Source organism: Rhinopithecus roxellana, chromosome 13, assembly GCF_007565055.1.
Source record: "Rhinopithecus roxellana isolate Shanxi Qingling chromosome 13, ASM756505v1, whole genome shotgun sequence".
NCBI classification, from domain to species: domain Eukaryota; kingdom Metazoa; phylum Chordata; class Mammalia; order Primates; family Cercopithecidae; genus Rhinopithecus; species Rhinopithecus roxellana.
Genome location: NC_044561.1, coordinates 86,765,975 through 86,789,260, shown reverse-complemented (window position 1 = coordinate 86,789,260; position 23,286 = coordinate 86,765,975). Strand labels below are relative to the sequence as shown.

Genomic DNA, 23,286 nt, shown 5'->3' with positions numbered 1-23,286 from the left:
AGCGAAAGATGTAACATGTTGACATTTTACCAAAATCAAACACAATCTAAATCCCTAGATCTTAAGGATTCGCCTTTTTTAATATGTACAGAGTACAACATTCAAAAGGGACGATGCCTAGGTCTTGCTCAACCACAGGCTTCTGAGATTTGTCCTTGCTGATATATGAAAATGAGATGCATTTATTTTCACTGCTGATGGTATACCCCATATGGCATGGCTACACGACAATCTCTGTATCCATTTCCTTATCCCTGTCGAAGAAGTGTAAAGATTGATGTGAGAATGATAAATACCAAAATCAGTTTAAAACTGAGCAGGACAAGCAGACAGAGACATGAGAGGGAAACAGAATCAGGCTGGGGCTTAAACTGCACTTGTAACATGTAAGTCCCCTGACCTGAGCGGCAGGGACACTGTGCTTCCTATTCTGCCTCCTTTTCTCATGGTCTAAGATATCCCTTGGAAGAAAAAAGAAAGACAGTATTCCTCCTACCCTACCTGCAGGCAATCACTTTTTCCCAATTTGGTTGTGTAAACTTACAGTTACTCTAGTCGTATGCTAGCGTGTTTTTGTTGTGTTTTTAAATATAAGTGGCATAAAAACACTATTCTGGATATTGCCTTTTTAACTCACCAATATATCTTAGAGAAAATTCAGTAAAAATAAAAAACTGCTTCACTCTTTTTAACGATTCCAATTTCATTACACAATATTCCATTGTATAGATTTCTATGATTCATGTTAGTGCTCTCCCATTAACATAAATGTGGTTTTCTTAATCTTTCAGGAGAACTAGCCTTATGCCCACTGACTACAGTATGTATGACTCTATCAATAGAATAAATTCCTAGAAGAAGAATTTGTGAGTCATCTATATGTGTGGTTTTTATTTTTTATAATTGCCAAGTTGTCCTCCCCAGAGACTGTAGCCTTTTTTTAAATGACTATTTACTTTTCAATTTCTCATAAAACAAAAATACCCACAAGGCGGTCTTCTTCGGCACAGTTAAATGTTCAAACTATGAAGACTACCATGGACCACACCTGGCATATGTGTACTGAATGAAAGCAGAGCTGGCCAGAAGGGAGCACAGACGTTCATCTTGCTGGGCAAGGTCCTCGTGACAGTCTATGCAGTAGTCCTCAGAGATATCCCAGAGCTATTGTCTTTGGCCTTCCTGAGTAACCATTCACATGTGAGGGGTCGAGATTCACATGGGCATCAGTGGGACCCACTCTGGTTAGAAGCCCATGCCCACAGAACCCAGCACCTCTTTCAACAATACCACAGGCACATCCTCCAGGGGCCCCACAAGGGACACACCCTGTTACAAGAGTCACTGCCCTCCAGGAAACCCAGAGCTGTGGCTTCTCAGCTGATATTAACAGTATATATGTAGTTCATCCTAATCCAGATGTACTTCACCAGTTAGGCATCATTTTCGTCATTAGGGATGTTGCCTAATTGGACAGGTGTCATCCCACTTTTATCTGGTTTGCACAGAATGAAGCCAGAAAGTTAACCTAAGGTCAAATCCATCCTCAGTGAAGAAAAGGGAGCTTCGTTAGCACGTTACTACAATGCATCATTGCATCTAACATGTTGTCTTGCACACAGATGGTACTTAATAAATATTTTTCATTGAAGACATGAAAGCGGCAGATGTTAGTATTACTGCATTGTTTATATATGGTTGACAATTTTCAAAACAATTAGAAAGTCTTTTATAACATGGGTAATTTTACAGAACCCATTGTTGAGACTTTTATTGATAATCAAAGCTGAAACATTTCTGCCACATCATCAAGTCAGTAATCAGTGACTGAACAGAAGCACAAAGACTCATGACCAGCACCCCTTAAGAAACATTATTTTTAAGCACATGTAAAGAACGACCTTTCTAAAGCCTTTTAAAAGAAATCATTGGTAAAAGTACCATTTTCAATGAAATTATTATTTACAAGGTGTATCTTTAGAAGAAAAATGTCTCTAATCAAATAATACTCAGAATAAGTTTGTATGCTGTTAAATCAAAAGTAACACTACCTCAAACAGACTATTACACAAGTGGAGTAATAGCATTTCTACCAACAACGTATACAGGCACCCCTTGCCTCACACCCTCGTCAATACACTGTATAGTCAATTTTGTTCTTTGCCCAACAGGTGAAAAGGACAACCTGCTTTTAAAGAACTTTGAGGTATCATTTACACACAGCCAAATACATAAATCTAAGGTCCACTGGTTGATGCACCCACGAACATGTATATGTATACTCATTTCACTATTCTTAAAATCTGTATTTATTGTATTTCAGTGACGTTGAACATACTTTCATATGTACAGAAAATATGTGAAACTTTATTTCTACGGATTGTGTTTACATCCTTTGCTCCCTTTCCTGCTGTGTTGTGATGTTGTCTTACGTTTTCATAGAACTTCTTTTCCTAACAAAGAAGGTAGTCTTCTGTTGCATGAACAGCAATCTTTGCCCTGGTCTGTATTGATTAGAGCAAATTTTCATTATGTTACGTAAACATGCTATGTTCTTACTTTTGTCTATGTGAGCTTTCACAGAATGAGAAGGAAGAGTTAAAGTTTTCTGTGACAAATGTGCATGGCTCTGTCTCCTGCTATTTCCAACAGCTGTGTTGTTTTTTTCACTTATGAAAGTTGGCATCATATCTGGTTTTAGTTGTGAGTTCACCCTTTGTCATGATAAAGTGCTCTTTTTTAAGCTCACACAATGCTGTTTCTGCACCACTTTCTTTCCTCTTGAATTCACTGGTAGCCCTTTGTCCATTCTTACAAACACCATATAATTTTTACTTGTGACGCTATCTGAGATGTGTCTTCTTTAAAGTTTACACATAATGATACTTTTACTATTTAAAATTTATCTTTAACCTCAGCTACAAAAGTGAGTGATTCATTCTACTTTCATCTTCCCTTTCCCATCATCCTCTTTGCTTCCCACCTTTGGTTGTGTTTTTCATTTCTATATGGTTTGATTTACTTGTTGTCTCCAGATACATTCAAGAGAGATGAGGGAGTCAAGAGACATTTTCTCTCTGCCAAATTAAATGTAGAAATATCTGAAAATATGTTTAAATATAATAAAAGAGAACACTTTTAAAAAAAAGATATTCAAATACTCAACTTTATCAATAGCCTGAGAAGTACAAAGTAAAATTATTCTACGATTCTGGTATATATCCATTAGAATGGTTACAATGAAAACTGGACAATACCAAATGTTGCAATACTAAGAACTCAACCAGCACTTTTATACACTGATGGTGGTCTATTAACTGGCACATCTACTTTTAGAAAATTGCTTGGCAATATCTACTAAAACTGAACATATATACTTCTTCTGACTCACCAATTCCACTTGTAGACATAAATCTCACAGAAATGTATCTATATGTTCACTAAAAACACCTAGAGGAAAGTCTACAAAGCACTAACAGCCCGAAACAAGAAACCCCCCAAATGCCCATCTAAAGTACAATGGACAAATGAGCTGGAATATATCTGCATGATGGAAGACAACTTAGCAGTGAGAATAAATGGATCCACTACTACATGCAACAACATGGGTGACTCTCACAAATATAATGTTGACTGAAAGAAGTGAGATCAAAAGAGTGAATATTTTTCATGATTTCATTTATATAAAGAACAAAAACAGGCAAAAATAAAAACTAACAAAGCCTGTAGAGGTCCGGAGAGTGGCTACCCTTGAGAGAAAGGGGAGTAGTTCCTGAAAAGAAGGATTAAGGGGGGGCTTCAAGGATACTGGTACTGTACTGTCTCTTAAGGTAGAAGCAGGTTAGATGGGTGAATTTAGCTTATGAAAACTCAGTGAACTATACACATATAACGTGCAATTTTGGGGGATAATACTTCAATAAAAGATATATGTAGATATATATATCTACATATCTAGATCTACATAGAAGAATCAAATACATGTCAAAACCTTTTGCTTTACTAAAATGGTGCTTTAAAAACTCTGATGCACATGACTTTTTGCAATGGCAAAGACAGAAAATTATTAAAAGTAGAAGCTGATTTTTATTTAGCTGTGCTTAAAAAAATAAGCCTAGAAATAGAACTGAGATTTGAATAACATTCTCAATGAACCACAGCAGTACCTGGGATAGAATAGTCTAGTAATAGAGCAATACTCCCAGAAAAAATGTATACAGAGATGTTTAATGGACATTTAAGAACACCTGCTGTTTTTATTAAGCTTCATAAATTTAATTAATTTAGGATAAGCCTACATTGTCTCAAAACAATTTATAGCTTCATAGCATGATAAATTATTTTAAATTGGATTCACATTTTTCTTGTAATATATTGTATATTAAAAATTTTATCTGCAATGTGTTCTGAAATAGACTTAACTGCCTTTTATATCCTCACCCCCAAAATTAGAGCAACAAAAATACTCACTTAAATACAGCAGTGGTAATAGGTCATAAAAGGAAAAGGAAAAAAGACTACAAAACATAAGGTAACTATATGACATACCAGTATCTCTGAAGGCATTTTTTACAGAGAAAATGTAAAGTTTTAATAAATTAAAGGTTTTTGATCTATATAAGGTTTCTTCCAATGATTTCCTCAGTTTAGTTTAAAAAAGATAATATTTTTTCCCTTCATTCTTTTAACCTAACAAAAGGTTAAACACAATAAACTGCACCTAGAATTTTCCAAATACTTTCCTTCACATATAGTAATTTGAGTGATCCAATCAAATCATCATTAAGTTCTTACTTTATATAAACAATGTTTTAAAAACACTGAAAAAGATTCCAGGCCGGACGTGGTGGCTCACACCTGTAATCCCAGCACTTTGGGAGGCCAAGGCGGGCAGATCACTTGAGGTCAGGAGTTCCAGACCAGACTGGCCCACGTGGTGAAACCCCATCTCTACTAAAAATACAAAAAAATTAGCCAGGCATGGTGGCAGTCACCTCCCAGTTACTCGGGAGGCTGAGGCATGGGAATTACTTGAACCTGGGAGGTGGAGGTTGTAGTGAGCCGTGATTGCATCACTGTACTCTAGCCCGGGCAACAGAGTGAGATTCCAACTCGAAAGGAAAAGAAAAGAAAAATATTCTAATAACAAGGTGTATAAACAAAAATGACTATTGTGGTTCATGTTATAAGGGCCTCATCACATGGAGCTGGACTCTTCATTCTGACAACTTCTTTCACACAAGGGAGGCTCCACACCATAGAGTAAAATGCATATGGAGATATTTTTAAGCACAATGAACAATTCCTATTCAACTGCTGTCCACCATCTTGTGGGAAAGAACTGCCAGGTACATTTCAGGACACAGGAAATTCAGTGAGGTTTTCATCCCGTCAACATTTTCAAAACATTTATGGGATGCCAAGAGCTTCAAGTGCCACATAATCCCATGTGGAAAGCACTGCTCCAAGAGGGACCACTTTGCACTAAAGAAAAGCATTTCTTTTCACGATATACTTAAGACATCCATTCATGAGTTAAGAAAGCAGGATAACTCCAGTCTAACGTCAACATTTCAACATTTAAAAAAGCTATCCTTCATTTTCTTTCACGGGTTGCCTTTCTTCACGGCAATATCTAAGCCTATCAGAACTTTACTTCCACCAGTCATCACAGAATGTAACTCTGTACATACACCATGCGGACTATCAGGACGCTGACTGAGAAAATCACAAGACAAGGAATCTTCACTAGAATCCCAACAGATGCTTAAAATGAGACTATTTCAACAATCAAGCGAGGGCCCAGGGACAGCATTTCGGCCAGGTCACAGGTATAATACACATATGTCGCTGGGCCACCAGAATCACCTCTCTAATAGGTGATATGACACAGGCATTTGGAAAGATGTTCAAACAAGTCTTTTACTCTGTTAAAACACATTTTAAAGTCATAAAATGCATGGGTGAAATTTTAAATACTACTCTAAGCATATCAGTTTCTTTCCACTTCAAGAGATTATGCCATTAATCCTATTGCATACTACATTTCCATCCATAATTGACAACTATTAGATTGTTAATCATTTCATATTTAGTAGATAAAATCTTACACACTGGGCACATAATGAATGCAAAGGCCAACAAGAGGTTGATGTAAACGAGGGACTGGCTAACTCATTCAAAGCTTTACTTAGCACTTATTTACTCAAATCAATAGCATGAGTGAGAAAATTGTCTCATTAAGATCTAGAAATAGATGCCATTACTCAAAGAAAATTATCCATAAATCTCAGAAAAACCCAACCTGATTCCCTTGAGCAAGCAGCGTTTTCAGTCTGGCTATTTCAGCTCGCAGCTCACGGATAAGTTTGACGTTGGCATCCTCATTAATGGTAGGCTTGTTGATGATGTTTTTGGCTCTATTTGCATAGCGAAGAGTACTTAGGGTTTCTCCATAATTGACATCAGCAGGTGAAATGGCTGTGAAGAATGTATTCAAAAAATAATTTACCCAGCACTCCATATTTCATTTAGCACAACGTTGGTTTGTAATTTAAAAGTCAGATTAACCCCAGGTCATTGGATAGACTAAATATTCATCGCCACAGTAATGAATATGAAAAATTATCTAACATTTCTAGGAAAGAATGTTCACAATACAAAATAAAGTATCATTTTGCTCTTCTCAAATCTAGAATCAACCACCTAACCAAGTCTAAAATGAGATATGAGACATTCCCCTATAGTTAGGTAGTTTTCCCTGCTGAAAATGTAAGAAGGTGGTTTAAAGACTATTTGTCATCTCAACTTTAAGTAGGAATTCAAATACTTTTAAAAGTTCTGGCAAAGTCTACCATCTGGGAAAAAAAAAAAAAAAAAAAAAAAAAACAGAATATGATAAGTTTTGAAAAGGGTCACAAATCAATCCATTCTCTTCTTAAAGCTTGGTTAATCTTACCCACCTCCACCACTACCACTCAACTTTAAGGCTGAGGTGACTATACAAATGCATGTGGGTGTACAACCCAGGGTAAATCCCGTGGCTCCATAGTTAGCACATGGCATGAGGCATGGGAAGGGCATGAAGACAGGGGAAGGGAAGAGGAAAGAGAGGAAGAGGGAAGGGAAAGTAGAGTCAGAAGGGAAACAAGTCCTGACTTCTCCCAAGCAATTATCTCCCCCTTCTACATTTGTTCTCTATTCTGCTTCTGTCAGTTATTGGCTGAAATATAGACATAAAGCATATTACTGTTATCACTATTTGTTTTATGCATTGGGTTTTTTTTTTTTCTCTCCCAATTCTTACTTTTAAATTCCCCATTTACTGCCTTAAATAAAAAAACAAAGTTGGGTTATTTTTACTTTGGGTTCCTATGATTTTTCTCCTATGAGGTGAGTTTCTACCTTATACTTTAAGCAAAGAAAAGCTGAAAAGTCTTCCTGCATGTTATCACAGCTTCCAAAATACGGCAAGGTGACATAACAGCTAATGCTGATACTACAGACTGAGTCACAGCAGGATCATAGGAGGTGATCTTCTTCAAGATAGAAAAACCATTACTTTTTTAAGATGTAAAAGGTGCTATTTCCTAATAAGACACTTTAAAGTTAAACATTTACAGTTAATTCACAGAAAATATTGTATGCTCAGAAAAGTAACTTAAAACGCTTACTGGCAATCATGATAGTTTTAGAGTTTCCTCCAAGGCTATCTTTTAACAACCAAGTCAACACAGAATCCCTGTAAGGCACAAAAACTGGCTTCTTCTTTGCAAGAGTGTTTGCAGCATCCTGAGATAAATCGGCTATGAAGAGGAAGAAAAAAAGGGGGAAAAGGACAATTAGTAAAATTTTTTTTCCTCTACTTTTGCTTCATAAAACCTTGAAGATATTCCCTCAGTTTGCAACACAAATGTTACACATGAGGAAAGAGAAGAGGAAAAAGAGGAGGCAGGAGCCAGGCGTAAGCATACCTAAGGCAGAAATGACGTTCCCCAGAGTCACGAGGGACTTGTTAATATTTCCCCCTTCCTTTAGCCTAACCCCGGTGGCCCCAGTGGCATCTGCACGCTCACTTCCGGCAAGATCAACCAAGTGGATCTTACTGACGGTTTCACATGGCATTTCGGAATCAAATTTAGCCTGTGGTAAAATAAAAAAGTAAAATTGAAGAGATGCAAAGGGCCCTGATGTTGCTGATGCTATAAATTCTAATTAGTTTCCACTCCTCACTGAGATCTCTCAGGGCAGATATTTTTCAGTTTTGTTTTATTGGCCTTCATACTGATTATAGAAACTTCTCACATTTAATCCAGTGCAACAGAAGTTACTGTATATGATTCTTAAACTTTCTGAAGAATCTTTCCATTCTCAACAAAGCCCTGCTGAATCAGGCTGTGGAAAGAACAGAAAATTAGGCACTGAGTGGCACTCAGCAGAGAAATGTAAGTAAACAAACAATAACTTTTATTCTCATCTAGAATTCCAGCCTTCTAAGAACAAAAGCTTTCCAAAATATGATCAATGTAGACAACTATAGAAAAGAGCATTCAACCATTATCGGATGTTAAAACATCTTGTTGCACAAATTATTTTTTTAATGTAAAATCTTAAATACTATATTCCTTGCTTCTGAATTCTACCAAAATTCTATGTTCACAAAGACTTCTGATCTATGTGTTACATTTTAAACCAAAATGCCCCCCAAATTACCATATTTTTATAGAAATATAAACCTCCTAGAAATGAGAGATGGTGGCCAGGCCCAGCAGCTTATGCCTGTGATCCCAGCACTTTGGGAGGCCAAAGTGGGAGCATCGCTTGAGCCCAGGAGTTCAAGACCAGCCTCGGCAACATAGTGAGACATCATCTCTAGAAAAAATTAAAAAAAAAAAAATTAGTTGGGCGTGGTGTTGTGCACCTGTAGTCCCAGCTCCCTGGAAAGCTGAGGTGGGAGATCGCTTGAGCCCAGAAGGTTGAGACTGCAGTGAGCCGTGATCACAACACTGCACTCCAGCCTGGACAACAGAGTGAAATCATGTGTCAAAAAAAAAAAAAAAAAAAAAAAAATTAGAGATGGCCATATGCTAATCAGGCACTAACCAGAAAGCAGGAGAAAAACCAATCAACTTGAGTAAATCAAAAGGAAAGGTCTAACAGAAGATTACGATATGGAGAATTTAAGGCAAGCTGTTCTGACTGGCCTTAGAGAATTCGTTTTCTTGCTCTTTGATCTCCCTCATTAATAAAATGCTGCCTCTTTGTATCTGATGTGTCCAACTGTTAACACAGATGAGGACATCCCTAAGTTCCTAGCATATACTTAGACCCTGACAGGACACTTCATTTTTGCATTCATCTATTCTACTGGCCTCAGTGTTAAAATATTTACCCTCAATAATTTCCACAGATGTTCAAGATGCTCTCAACCTCTTGATCATAATGAATTCTTACATTAGTACTTATAAATATTCGCTGCCCTTTAATATCACTCTAATAATCATAATCAACACAGCAAGGTGAGTGCCATGGAGCGGTAATGGGTAATGCACTGCACTGAGCTACTCACCTTGGCTTCCAGCTGGTCTGACTCACAATCCATTATATCCCACAGAGTTTGCAACAATGAAAACTTTTGCTTAATTAAGCACAGAGCAAGTTGTTTTATGTCTAGAACAGGGTGGAAGCCTGCTAAGTATTTCTTAAGGTACACATCAGGATATTTCAAATTACTGTGATTGTAACCACAGAGAAACTCAGCACACAGCACATGTTCAACTCTAATTAACAAGAAAATGACAGTCAGTCACCTTTACCTGCTGCTGCTCCTGGTTCAACAATGATCGGTCCTCAGCTGGTGCTAATCAGCAAGTAAAGACCTCAGGGATGCAGCCAGCCAGGCCCGCAGCTGCCCTTACCTGAGTGAACTTGATGGTGAAGATGGCATGAGACCTGCTGCTGACGTCGTTCATCCCAGTCGCTGCGGTGGTCCGGTTGATATTACCCGCATCCATAAGTTCTTCTACGTCAGCATAATTCTGTACTAAATGTTTGGATAAATCTGAAAAAAAAAAAATGGAAGGGGTGAAGAAATCCCCCTAATATATAGAAAATGGAATACAAAATTGCCCTCTATGAAATAATACACAACTCCAAAATCTGCTGACCTGTCTGAAGACCTCACTTGTCTCTCTAGGGCGGTGGTATGTAACACAGACCTGGGAGCTGGGTGGTTGGGTGGCTGGGGTTGAATCCCAGCTCTGCTGCTTACTAGCTGTGGCTTTACATAGTTATGGACAAGCTGCTTCACCTCACTGTGCCTCAGTTACCTCACGTGATCATGTGTACCTACCACATTAAGGCCACGGTCCCCAACTTTTTCGGCACCAGAGATCAGTTTCATGGAAGGTCATTTTTCCACGGATGAGGGGTAAGGGGAACAGATTCAGGATGAACTTGTTCCACACCTCAGATCATAAGGCATTAGTTATATTCTCATTAGGAGCATGCCACCTAGATCCGTCATACGTGCAGTTCAGAATAGTGTTCGTGCTCCTATGAGAATCTAATGCTGCCACTGATCTGACAGGAGGCAGAACTCAGGTAGTAATGCTCGCTCCCTGGCTGTTCACCTCCTACTGTGCGGCCCACTTCCTAAGAGGATATGGATCAGTACCAGTCTGCAGCCCGGGAGTTAGGGGCCTCTGACATAAGGTATTTAAGATAAAGGTTAGCTATTATATTATCATCAACCTCATTAACATTAGTCATAGCACATAGAAGAAAAAGGTAAAAGCACTGCCTGCATGCAAAACCCAACAGCATTTTTTAAATCGTTTAAAAACATTGTTTCATTGACTTTTTTGGAACAGTCATATGGTTCTAAAGTCAAAGGCTACACAGTTATACTGTGTAAAGGGTCCCTGTCCCTATGCTATAGCTCCCCACTTCCCACCAAACGTTACATACCCTTCTAGAAATAACCTATACATATACAAGCAATCATATTTATCTATAACTATCTTTTCCCCCTTACATACAAATGGTAGCATACCATAAGCATTAGTTTGCACCCTGCTTTTAAATGGAATAATACATTAAAGAACATTCTATATCAGTTAAGGTGTTTCCTCATTCATTTTTAAGGCTGCAGGGGATTGGATCATATGCATGTACCATGACCAATTTAACCATGGAGACTACAGAAGTTGTTCATATTTTGTTTCCAATTATGAGTAATGCTGCTACAAACAGTCTCGCACATAAGTCTTTTCAAATGCCTGTGAATGTTTATACAGAATAAATTCTTAGAGGTGGAATTTCTAGACAGAAATTTTGATAACTATTGCAAAATTGTTCTCCATATAGGGCAATTTACACCCAGCAGTAGCAAGGTATAAGAGTGCTTGTCTCCCAGCACCCTCCACAATACTGTCTTATCAGGATTATTTATATCTGCCAAAGATGGATGACAAATGTTACCACCAAGTATTTTTATTTTGTTTTTCTCTTAGTATGAGTGAGGCTAAGCATTCCTTCCTGCATTTAAAAATCATCTGTATTTCCATTTCTATGAACAGCCTAGTCATACATATTCTTTGTTCATTTTTCTATTTGGTTGTTGAATCTGTCCTTACTGATTTATAGGAGTTCTTTATATAGTAGGAAAATAAGTCCTTTGTCTAAAACTTGAATTGAAAATATTTTTCCTATTTTGTAATTAAGCTTTTTACTTCGCTTACAGTGTTTCTGTCAAGCATGATGTTTTATTTTGCTATTCTTTGTTTAACCATTTCTAATGTAACATTGTTTATTTTACGGTTTCTGAGTTTTAAGTTAGGTTTTTAAAAGCCTTCTTTCCTCCAGGTTTCTGGGGAAAAAATTAACTCACGGATTTTTATAGTTATTTTATTATTTAATATTTTTACACTTAAATCTGCAGTCTAGTTACCATTTATCCTGGTGTAAAACTGAGTTGTGGTACCAATTTACTTTTTTCTCCTCCTAGACAGCTTAATAATCCCTCCAATAATTTCCCTAAGGTTTGAATAGCACATTGATTATAAACTAAATTCTCCTAAGTATCTAAGTCAGATTCTGGATGTTTGCCCTGTTTTGTTATTCTGTCTCTTCATACATCAGTTTTATATGTTTTAACATGTGACAAGACACTTGTCAGAAAACATGAAGGCATGAGTTAGGCTAAAAACTCTTAACAGTAATAGCTACACCACATGCCATAGAACAACTACATACTGGCACACTTTGCTTTGCTTTGGGCATACAAGGCAAAAGTTTAAGTGGAAATTTATTAAAATACAGATGGGCCGGGCATGGTGGCTCATGCCTGTAATCCCAGTACTTTGGGAGGCCAAGGTGGGTGGATCACAAGGTCGGGAGTTCAAGACCAGCCTGGCCAAGATGGTGAAACACCATCTCTACCAAAAATACAAAAATTAGCCAGGTACAGTGGCAGACGCCTGTAATCCCAGCTACTCAGGAGGCTGAGGCAGAGAAGTGCTTGAACTCAGGAGGCGGAGCTTGTAGTGAGCCGAGATCACACCACTGCACTCCAGCCTGGGCGACAGAGTGAGACTCCGTCCCAAAAGGAAAAAAAAAAAAGAATACAGATGGGGTCCTGTTGTATCTCCCAGTAAAAGAAGACAACCAAAACCAGAAAGAACTTTAAACCTGTGACCAGCTCTGTCCTGCATCCAGAGACACAAATGAAGAACATGAAAGCATGTCTCTATGTGTGATTCCTGCAGGCCAGCCATTCTAAGTTGCCTTATACAGAGGAGGTAAGATCAGCTTCATTAAGAGGACTGTTTTAAATCCAGCCGATTCTTAAATAATTAGCAAAGGCCAATTCTGTACTCATCATTGCTTGTGTTATTCCTCACAACTGACTGTGCCACGACTAGCATATCACAACACAGATGCTGAAACCCACAGAGGAAATCCTCCAAACACACTTCCTAAGAGGCAAGAGGTTCAGAATATCTTTATTGTCATATATCACCATTAGGGTCAGTAAAGACACACTGCAAAAATGCAGTGCCATTTAGAGAGACAGATTGCAGGTTTGCTTACCTTACCTTACATTTGGAAAAGAAAATTCCAGAGATTTCTTAAAAACAGAGGAAATCTATTGGTAAGCCTCATAAAATCAGCGAATGGCCAGTGAAGTAGAAATTCACTAACTGAACATCATGTAGTGACAGTTCATGTCATTCTTACTCTAACAAAATTCCAAAATTAAAATTAAATAAATTTTTAAAAGCTCACCATTATGCTGTATTTTTTCTTTGAAAGTGTTATTTTTACATAGATTGCAAAACGAATATGGCTGTGAAATATCTACTCTTACCCTCAACATAAGGGCCTTCTTTGGGATGCTCACGGACTCTCAAATTGAAGGTTTTAGATGACTTCCGCCGAAGTAGATCTCTCACACGTTCGTTATAAATTTCTAAGTAGCTAAAAATTTTAAATAAAATTGAATTCAGAAAAATGATTTCAGACATTAATATCAGTAACAACACATAACAGCAGCAACCTGCTAACATAAATAGCAACAGCACCAGTTACCATTTACGAGTGGTGACTATGTATCAGGTACGATGAGTCCTCACTTAAGGTCACTGACAGGTTCTTGGAAAGTGCAACTTTAAGGGAAAGGACATACAGTGGGTCCTCAAATAACACTGCTTCCTTCAACACCGTGTTGCTATAATGTTGATAAGAAAAAGAACTGGTTTCATTATATGTTGTTTCACTTAAAGTCACGATTTCTAAGAATGTATCAAGAAATGACATTAGGACAGGGGTGGTGGCTCACCCCTGTAATCCTAACAGTTTGGGAGGCCGAAGCAGATGGATCACTTGAGGTCAGAAGTTCGAGACCAGCCTGACCAACATGGTGAAACCCCATTCCTACTAAAAATACAAAAATTACCCGGGCATAGTAATGGATGCCTGTAATCCAAGCTACTTGGGAGGCTGAGGCAGGAGAATCACTTGAACCTGGGAGGTGGAGGTTGCAATGAGCCAAGAGTATGCCACTGTACTCCAGCCTGGGCGACAGAGTAAGACTCCATCTCAAAAAAAAAAAAGGAAGTGACGTTAAGTAAGGACTTACTGTACCATGCTAAGCAATAGACATGGATTATTTCATTGAATTCCTACAATACACAGAGATAAGTACCACTACTATCCTCATTTTATAGGTTAGGCAAGGGAGGTTTAGTGTGATTCAAATAACTTGTCCAAGACCACACAGCACTCAAGTAGGTGTAAAAACCCTATATTGCCATATCTGGGTCTGCCCTTGAAACTACCAAAGAGACTGGCTCCCCTCACAGGTTTAATTTCAAGGAGGAAAAAGCACCTCAACCACTCAGATTTTCTCGTAGGTTAGATTTATAGTGATCCAGCCAAGATAAAGAATAATATAAACCTTACTAAGCTAAAAGAAGTAAGGCAAGTAATGGGGCATACACTTAAAAGTCAGCAGCTCACTCCATTTGAGATGAACATCCCACATTAGTTTCTGACCAAGCTGTTATTTCTACCAGCTCCCAAATCCTTATCCAAACTGTACCCAAGAAAATCACTAAAAACTTACGCGTTTTAAGCTTTATCCCCAAACCATGATCACAGGAGAAGAAAAGGGAAGACTTTTTCTTTAGGAATCTAAAGACCTTATCCATTTCCAGCACCTAAATGCAAGCCAACCAGCATTGACTCTAATCAAGCTCATACTCGGTTACTCAGGCCACAGGCCCTACCTGACTTCAGTTCGAAAAGAAGCTTCATCCCATCTGGTGGTTTCATTTATCTGACTGAAGAGCCCTTCACAGATCCGAGGTATTAAGCCAGAATCTCCCTGCAATGGGAAGGACTAATGTCACAGCTGTCACTCAAAATAAAAGCAACTGATGATTGAATCTGCAATTTGCTGGTGCGAACTCAGACTCAAGTGGCCTATATGCCAACCCCTGGCCTACCACGGCCCACGCCATATACCCGCTCCAGGGCTGCTTTCTACTCTATGAAATGAGATGATTGAGGCTTCTGATTTATACATGCTGGGACTCTGATAATATATGGTCATCAGTTGTTAGTTAAATCATGGCTTACGAACAAGGAAACTTAATCTCTAACATTTAAATAAGACAGTCTATAACTGTACAATAAATGTTAAAAATATATGCTCAAATGACCAAGGTAGGTGAAATACACACCAGGCAAAAAAGAAACACCAAGAAAAACTTAGTAATCCCCATGGCAGTTAATAATTGTCTTAAAAACTTAGGTAACAAGACCACATTAAAATCTATGCTTGCCAGGTGCAGTGGCTCAGCCTTTAATCCCAGCACTTTGGGAGGCCGAGGCGGGTGGATCACCTGAAATCAGGAGTTCGAGACCAGCCTGGCCAACATGGTGAAACCGTGTCTCTACTAAAAATACAAATATTAGCCAGGTGTGGTGGCACATGCCTGTAATCCCAGCTACTGGGTAGGCTGAGGCAGGAGAATCGCTTGAACCTGGGAGGCGGAGGTTGCACCATTGCATTCCAGCCTAGGCAACAAGAGCAAAAATCCATTTAAAAAAAAAAAAAACCACCACATGCTATGTCCCTACTTTGATAGCTAACCCCTACCATAGCCTTCCTCGATGGAAAATTTTAATATACCATATTATTTATACAATGTGGGTGTAACATTCAATAATATTTATGTTTCAGTCAGCCTTAAAAAGCTGATGAACCTCAGAATATAGTAAAAATCAGGCAAAATGATCTTGCTAGGAAACCAAGGCAGAGCATCAATGCTTTCTTGTCATGCTCCCTCCCTACCTTCACTCAACCCCCATGCCCAAAAACCAGAAGACGGCATGACTGTGTTCAGAGATTGTTTTTTTTTTTTTTTTTTGTACCATTAAATCAGTACTAATTCTTAACAAGGAAAAATGAGTCTTACATCATATTTTTGGTTCTTACTTTAAAATAAAGAAAGGATAAGCAAGCAGCACTCAACTATAAGATCAGAGAAAAACACTTGTAATCGGTGAGTGCTTTATAAATGTTTGACTTACATAAAATAGTTACTAGGAAATCAACATACAAATTTCACTTTTAGAAGTTTATTTTTTTTCCCAAAGACACAGTAGGAAAGGAGGAACTGAGAAGTAATGATAAAAGGAAATGTGAAACTCTCGAAATTAGCTGTTTGGTCCTCTCGTTTGTTCTTCCCTTTTCAGATTGAGGACTTGCCGAACAACACTGACTGACTTCTTGTGTAAAGGAAAAGCCTGGATGTAAGCAGTGAGGTTACATGTCCTGAAATCATTTATTCTGGAAAGTTCTGTTTTCTAACACATGACTTCCATGAACCTCCAAACCTTCAGCATTAAAGATACCACATGTCTGCCAGCAGGAAACCCTCAATCATCTTCCACTAGTGTCTCTACATCTCGACTATGCCACAGGTTTGGCAGGCAATGAACAGAGCTTTCATTAAGAAATAAGAAAAAAAAAAAAAAAAAAAAAAAAACAGGCCTGGCACAGTGGCTCACGCCTGTAATCCCAGCACTTTGGGAGGCCGAGGCGGGTGGATCATCTAAGGTCAGGAGCTCGAGACCAGCCTGGCCAACATGGTGAAACTCCATCTCCACTAAAAATACAAAATTAGCCAGGCGTGATGATGCACACCTGTCATCTATTTGGGAGGCTGAGGCAGGAGAATCACTTGAAACCAGGAGGCAGAGCTTGCAATGAGCTGAGATCGCACCACTGCACTCCAGCCTGGGCGACAGAGTGAGACTCCATCTCAAAAAAAAAAATAAAGAAAACAGAAGAATGATCTAAATCTGGAGAAAACACAGAATAAGAAAGTTCTTGCAATAATTTATAGTTTTTACTCCTCTGTATTTTGGGGCAAGTATAACATTAATATCAGTTAACTTACATAGCTTATAAAACTGCGTATGGTGTGTTTATAAATATGTAAACTCTATATAAACTATATAATTCTAACTTTTTAATGTATTTTCAGGATTTATGTAGTACCTTTCTATCAAAGAGTCAGAATTTTTTTACATTTTACTTGGGGAAAAATGTTTTGAATAATTTTAAAAAGAACAGACTTCAGTAATTTTATTCAAACGGTTGTGTTGGCAGAAAAGAAGAATAAATTACTCATGGGCCCAACACACTTTTTTGATAAGATTATAAGGCCTTTAAAAACAGAAAATGAACAGGGACTTGCATCCATTATTCATGCTTATATACTTAAAATTATTTCTAATTTAAACTCTCTCAAAGGAAATTTAGTCCAACTTATTACTGAGTTTTATCTTATTACTAAAGAATAATCAGAACATGAAAAGTTAGTACAGACCAAATAGATAAAAGAGATCATTCTACCAGTGCAGAGAAAGATAATGAGAAATTTCCTTCCCACACAGTATAAACAACGTACAGAATTTCCCATCATAGTGTATGACTTTCCAGATCCAGTTTGCCCATATGCAAAGACACAAGCATTATAACCTTCAAATGCAGACTTCACGACGTCTGTGCCGAGGGTTTTGAAAACCTGAAAGCCAAAAAGAACACACAAAAGACACAATTAGCACAGATTTTAATAAAAGCCCCTTCAGTGCTGTCAATGTTCTTGAATGATACTTTCAGCTCTTAAGGATTAGACCATATAAATAAATCACTGCAGAACCATTTACAACAACATATGTATATACCACAGTTTTCAAAGATAAACTTTTTAAGCAAACAAAAAGCAGCCCCATCCTCTTTCCTACTTAAGTTTACCAAAAAATATCCTGAAGTATAAAAATGTAAACAAGGCAAAGTGACAATCATGTTTAGAAGCAAAGACTATTTTAAAGCATCATGATTAGCCATTCACAATTATATAAATATATAAAGCTATTCATTCTATCAGAGCTTCCAGAAACAAAATATTCAAAACCTGAAGGTCACAGCAGACAGAAATTCCTGCCCAAGCCAAGCCAAATCAATGCCTTCATTTTAAGGGTTCAGCTACTCATCAAAATCAACCTCTGCAGGTGCTCATGGAGCTGAGTGACGGGTGGATGCAGATGAGGCTGGGGTGGCTGGGCTCCCCCATGTCAGTGTCCAGGTGCTTTTTCCTATTTGGACATTTGCCCAGGATGGAAAAGGCAGGGAGACAAGCTGTGTGGGGCCAGGGTGGGGGTCCACACCTACAATGGCCGGAGTCCACGTCCAACATTCCACATAATTACAATTTGGATAGTGAAAGGAGGTAAAGTACAAATGCTTCACCCAGACAACTGATGGTAAATGAAGGAAATCAAGGTTCAAAATCTTCTTAGTTATAGCCAGCTGGAAAGAGACAACCAAAGCTTTCATGTAGTCTCCTGTCCTCTCAGCCCAGCACACTAAGGGCAGATAAAGCATCTCCCTGCTTCAAAAGGTAGGCACAAGAGCCGCTGAGGGGATGCCAAACAGGGAAGCTCGCTCAGCTTCAGGTGAAGGGCTCCTCTGTGGTGTCACCACCGTCCAAGGTGGGGCCTCAGCATCCCTACAAGAGCATTCAGTCTACGACTGACACCACATCAGCCAACTCATGGGACCCAGATGGATCAACCAAAGAGTCATCACCAGCTACTGCCAAACCAAGAGCAGCAGGTCCCAAACTTTGCAGCACATTACAACCGCTTGGAAAGCCTGGGAAAGTCCAATGGCCAGGCCGGTAACCCAGCCCAATTAAGTATGAATCTAAGGGAGTGTGAACCTAGGAATCCATTCTTCTAAACTCCCTATGTGATTTCAAAGCATGGCAACATTTGAGGAGTGACCTAGAGCACTCACATCTGCCAGTCAGCGCAGGCAGTACAGGGACCCTGCGTGGAAGCCAGATTCCCATAAGGATGTGCACATGGCCTACATCAGTGAGGACATATGGAGACAACACCCCTCTGGCCACAACACCCACACCCTAGACAGGGCCGATAAACCTGGCCATCTGCATCTCAGCTCCACCTCAACCATCCCTGCTGATAACACAGCCTGTCACCCAAGGACAAGATGAAAATACAGCCAACTGGACCTCAGCTGTCTTCAGATCCATCTTCCCACTGACTTCTACAGACTTTGTTTCCTCAGCCTCATCAGTAAAAGATTTCAACAAACTGTCATTTCTATTGAGTCATTTCCACAAATTGCCAATCTCACTCATTCTGAGTTAATTCTTAACCATTTTAGCTTTAAGAGCTGACAGTTTTCGATCTTGCTCTCAAATTCTGATGACTTACTCAAGTCTCAACCATAATGGCAGCTCACACTTACTCCGGTCTTTCTAAACCCTTTCGTGTGTTCATGTATAATTCTCATCAAAACACTACAGGGTGAGTAGTGTTACAAGACCCATTTTTCAGATAAGGAAGCTGAAGGGGGAGAGGCCAGGTAACTGGGCACACACCAGGGAGTGCCAGAGCTGGGACTGCATCCAGGACTTTCTTATCACTGTGATGTGTCCTCTTCCCACACCCTCGAAAGCAACAACCAGGCCCCAATCCTACCTTGAAGGGCCCCTCCCCGATCTTCTCTTAAGAAGCAAAAGTCAGGAACCCCAGGGACACTCAGGACTCCAGACCACCAGTTGGAGTCTTATTTTCACCAACGTATATGGAATATGAGTAAAAACTAAATATTTCCCCAATTCTCTCAGATTAAACAAAACACAAAAGGCAAATATCATTTTTTTATGAATTCACTAGTAAGGAAAAAAGTCGTCTAAACACTTCTCAAAGAATAAAGAAGGATCTTTTCTCATAGTTTGGCCTGGGACTAAACCAAAGTCATGGGAAATATCACATTTAAACCAAACCCAAAGGGTTTCAGAGTAAAATTATTCCCTAGGGTTAAAACTATGCCCACCACTTTGCTATTACTTCATTGCCCGGAAAGTTAACGCAGGCGGTTTTCCAATTCAGTGGATCAGCGGGGTTTGGTCTGGGGGAGACGTGACTGCAAACGGGCCTAGAAAATCCAGGTCTGGAGGCGCAGAGACCCTGGGCTGGCTCAGTCTCAGCCTCACTCTCAGTGGGTCTCAAAAAACCCACCCAAACTTGGTGCCATGACCTGGAAAAGCAGCCGGCACTGCCTGCATCTCTCCAGGGGTCTTGGCAAGGAAATCGAGATACCCCCATCACAGCTCCCACAGAGGATGCACCAAGCACCGGCCCCACAACCAAGGTAGGAAAGAGGGCCTGCTTTATGAGACTGACACCCGCTCTTCCCTGCTAGCATCAGAACCTGGCTGGCCTGGTTACCTGAAACCCACCTTGCTGCTTGTCAGAGCACAGACTTGAAAGCTGATTTCCTGAGTAATCCAAGGCATCACTGGGGCCTCACTTGAGGGGAACTGCCCACAAGAGGGCACTGTTAAAACAAAGACGCGCTCATCGGGCATGTCAACTGGGAAATGTTAGGTTTCAAGTTTCTCCTGGGTTGAATTAAGGAACAAGTTGTGTGAGATCAAAGCCTCCCTTTGGAATTTTGAAGAACCATTAAGAAAAGCAGACCTTCTTTAATGGTCTTTAATTTACATGACGGTAGATTTAAGTTGCTCATTGATTTTTTTCTAATTCTAAAATTAATTTGGGAGAAAAAATATTAATGGTCATCTTGGTATTTGTTCAAGGTTAAGGGAACTTGAACTATAGTAGTAGACATGATATATTTTCTCAATATGCCTTCATATTCAAATCACACACACCACACACCATGCTACACTCGCATCTTCCCCTATTTATAGCAGGGATGCAACCTGCCAGCCATTTCCTGTGCCTGATCCATCTGTCATCAAGAACACACCACTCCTTCTCATCCACATCCTTAAGACCTGCCAGTGGCATCTCCAGCACCCTGTACAACAGCCCCACGGTCCAACTCTGCTACTATTAAAAGTCAATTAGGTCTACAAACCTGGGCAAGTTCCTTAAGCTTACTGAATCTCTTCAACAAAGAAAAGTAGAGTTAAAATTTAACACATTTGATTCCTGTGAGGATTAAACAAGATAGCACATATGAACACAAGCAGAGTTTCTGACACCAATAGAAGTTCAACCAACATCAGTTCCTTTCCTCTCCCAGGCCTTCTTTCAGACCAGGCACCACCTCTCTCTGTGAGGCTCCCATTCTCATCACTGCTATTCCTTCCTACTTTTTCCTTTTTAAGAGACAGGGTCTCGCTATGTTGCCCAGGCTGGACTTGTCCTGGCCTCAAGCAATCCTCCCACCTCAGCTCCCCAAGTAGCTGGGACTACAAGGGCGCAACGCTGCACCCAGCTCCTGTTTTTCCCAGGATTCAGTATCTTCTGGATACAGTCGCTCCAGTCCTCCAACTTTAACATTTACATTGTCTCAGAAAGCCAACTTCCTCCACAAACCATTTACAAACAGACTACATTTCTCAAATGTTAAGGTGCACACAGAGAACTGGGGATCTTGCTAAAAACAATTCAGATCTAATTCAGTAGGTCTTGGAATAGGTCCTGAGATTTCACATTTCTAACAAGTTCCCAGGCGGTACTGATGATTCTGGTGCATGGACACATTTCAAGCTGCAAGAAACAAGTACTTTTGGTGGCTGGCAAGATGGCCAAATAGGAACAGCTTTGGTCTGCAGCTCCCTGTGAGATCAATGCAGAAGGCAGGTGATGTCTGGATTTTCAATTGAGGTACCCGGCTGGCTCATCTCACTGGGACTGGTTAGACAGTGGGTGCAGCCCACGGAGGGTGAACAGATGCAGGGTTGAAAATAGCCTCACCCGGAAAGTGCAAGTGGTTGGAGAACTCCCTCCCCTCGCCAAGGGAAGCCATGAGGGACTGTGCCATGAAGAACAGTGCATTGCGGCCCAAATATTATGCTTTTCCCACGGTCTTCACAACTCGCAGACCAGGAGATTCCTCCGGGTGCCTACACCACCAGGGTCCTGCGTTTCAAGCACAAAAGTGGGCAGCTGCTTGGGCAGACACCAAGCTAGCTGCAGGAGTTCTTTTTTTCATACCCCAGTGGCGCCTGGAACACCAGAGAGACAGAACTGCTCACTCCTCTGGAAAGGAACCTGAAGCCAGGGAGCCAAGTGGTCTAGCTCAGTGGATCCCATCCCCACAGAGCCCAGAAAGCAAAGATCCACTGGCTTGAAATTCTCACTGCCAGCACCGCAGTCTGAAGTGGACCTGGGATGTTCGAGCTTAGTGGGTGGTAGGGCACCCACCATTACTGAGGCTTGAGTAGGCGGTTTTCCCCTCACAGTGTAAACAAAGTTGCCAGGAAGTTCAAGCTGAGCGGAGCCCACCACAGCTTGGCAAAGCCCCTGTAGCCAGACCGCCTCTCTAGATTCCTCCTCTCTGGGCAGGGCATCTCTGAAAGAAAGGCAGCAGCCCAGTCAGGGGCTTATAGATAAAACTCCCATTTTCCTGGGACAGAGCACCTGGGGGAAAGGGCGGCTGTGGGCGCAGCTTCAGCAGACTTAAACGTTCCTACCTGCCAGGTCTGAAGAGACCAGCAGATCTCCCAGCACAGCACTCGCGCTCTGCTAAGGGACAGACTGCCTCCTCAGGTGGGTCCCTGACCCCCATGCCTCCTGACACCTCCCAGCAGGGGCTGACAGACACTTCATACAGGAGAGCTCCGGTTGGCATCTGGTGGGTGCCCCTCTGGGACAAAGCTTCCAGAGGAAGGAACAGGCAGCAACCTTTGCTATTCTGCAGCCTCCACTGGTGATACCCAGGCAAACAGGGTCTGGAGTGGACCTCCAGCAAACTCCAGGAGACCTGCAGCAGAGGGCCCTGACTGCTAGAAGGAAAACAAACAAATAGAAAGAAATAGCATCAACATCCAAAAAAGGACATCCACGCAAAGGTCACCAACATCAAAGCCCAAAGGTAGATAAATCCACAAAGATGAGGAAAAACCAGTGCAAAAAGGCTGAAAATTCAAAAAACCAGAATGCTGCTTCTCCTCCAAAGAATTACAACTCCTTGCCAGCAAGGAAACAAAACTGGATGGAGAATGAGTTTGATGAACTGACAGAAGCAGGCTTCAGAAGGTGGGAAAACAAAGTCCTCTGAGCTAAGGAAGTGTGTTCTAACCCAATACAAGGAAGCTAAGAACCTTGAAAAAGGGTGAGACGAATTGCTAACTAGAATAACCAGTTTTGAGAAGAACACAAAAGACCTGATGGAGCTCAAAAACACAGCACAAGAACTTCATA

The 23,286-nt window shown here is 40.2% G+C and overlaps 1 protein-coding gene across 3 annotated transcripts in view; it reads right to left on the bottom strand.

Annotated features, from left to right (window-relative positions):
* Positions 1–23,286, bottom strand: part of KIF16B (kinesin family member 16B) — a 317,342-nt gene that overhangs the window by 242,414 nt on the left and 51,642 nt on the right. For all 3 annotated transcript variants that reach the window (XM_010381460.2, XM_010381461.2, XM_010381462.2), the window contains exons 4-10: positions 17,484–17,600; positions 14,790–14,887; positions 13,370–13,479; positions 9,918–10,060; positions 7,974–8,142; positions 7,674–7,805; positions 6,305–6,480 (exon numbers count right to left, since the gene is read on the bottom strand). In XM_010381460.2, coding sequence (XP_010379762.1) covers positions 6,305–6,480; positions 7,674–7,805; positions 7,974–8,142; positions 9,918–10,060; positions 13,370–13,479; positions 14,790–14,887; positions 17,484–17,600 — 945 coding nt within the window. The remainder of the gene's footprint in view (positions 1–6,304; positions 6,481–7,673; positions 7,806–7,973; positions 8,143–9,917; positions 10,061–13,369; positions 13,480–14,789; positions 14,888–17,483; positions 17,601–23,286) is intronic.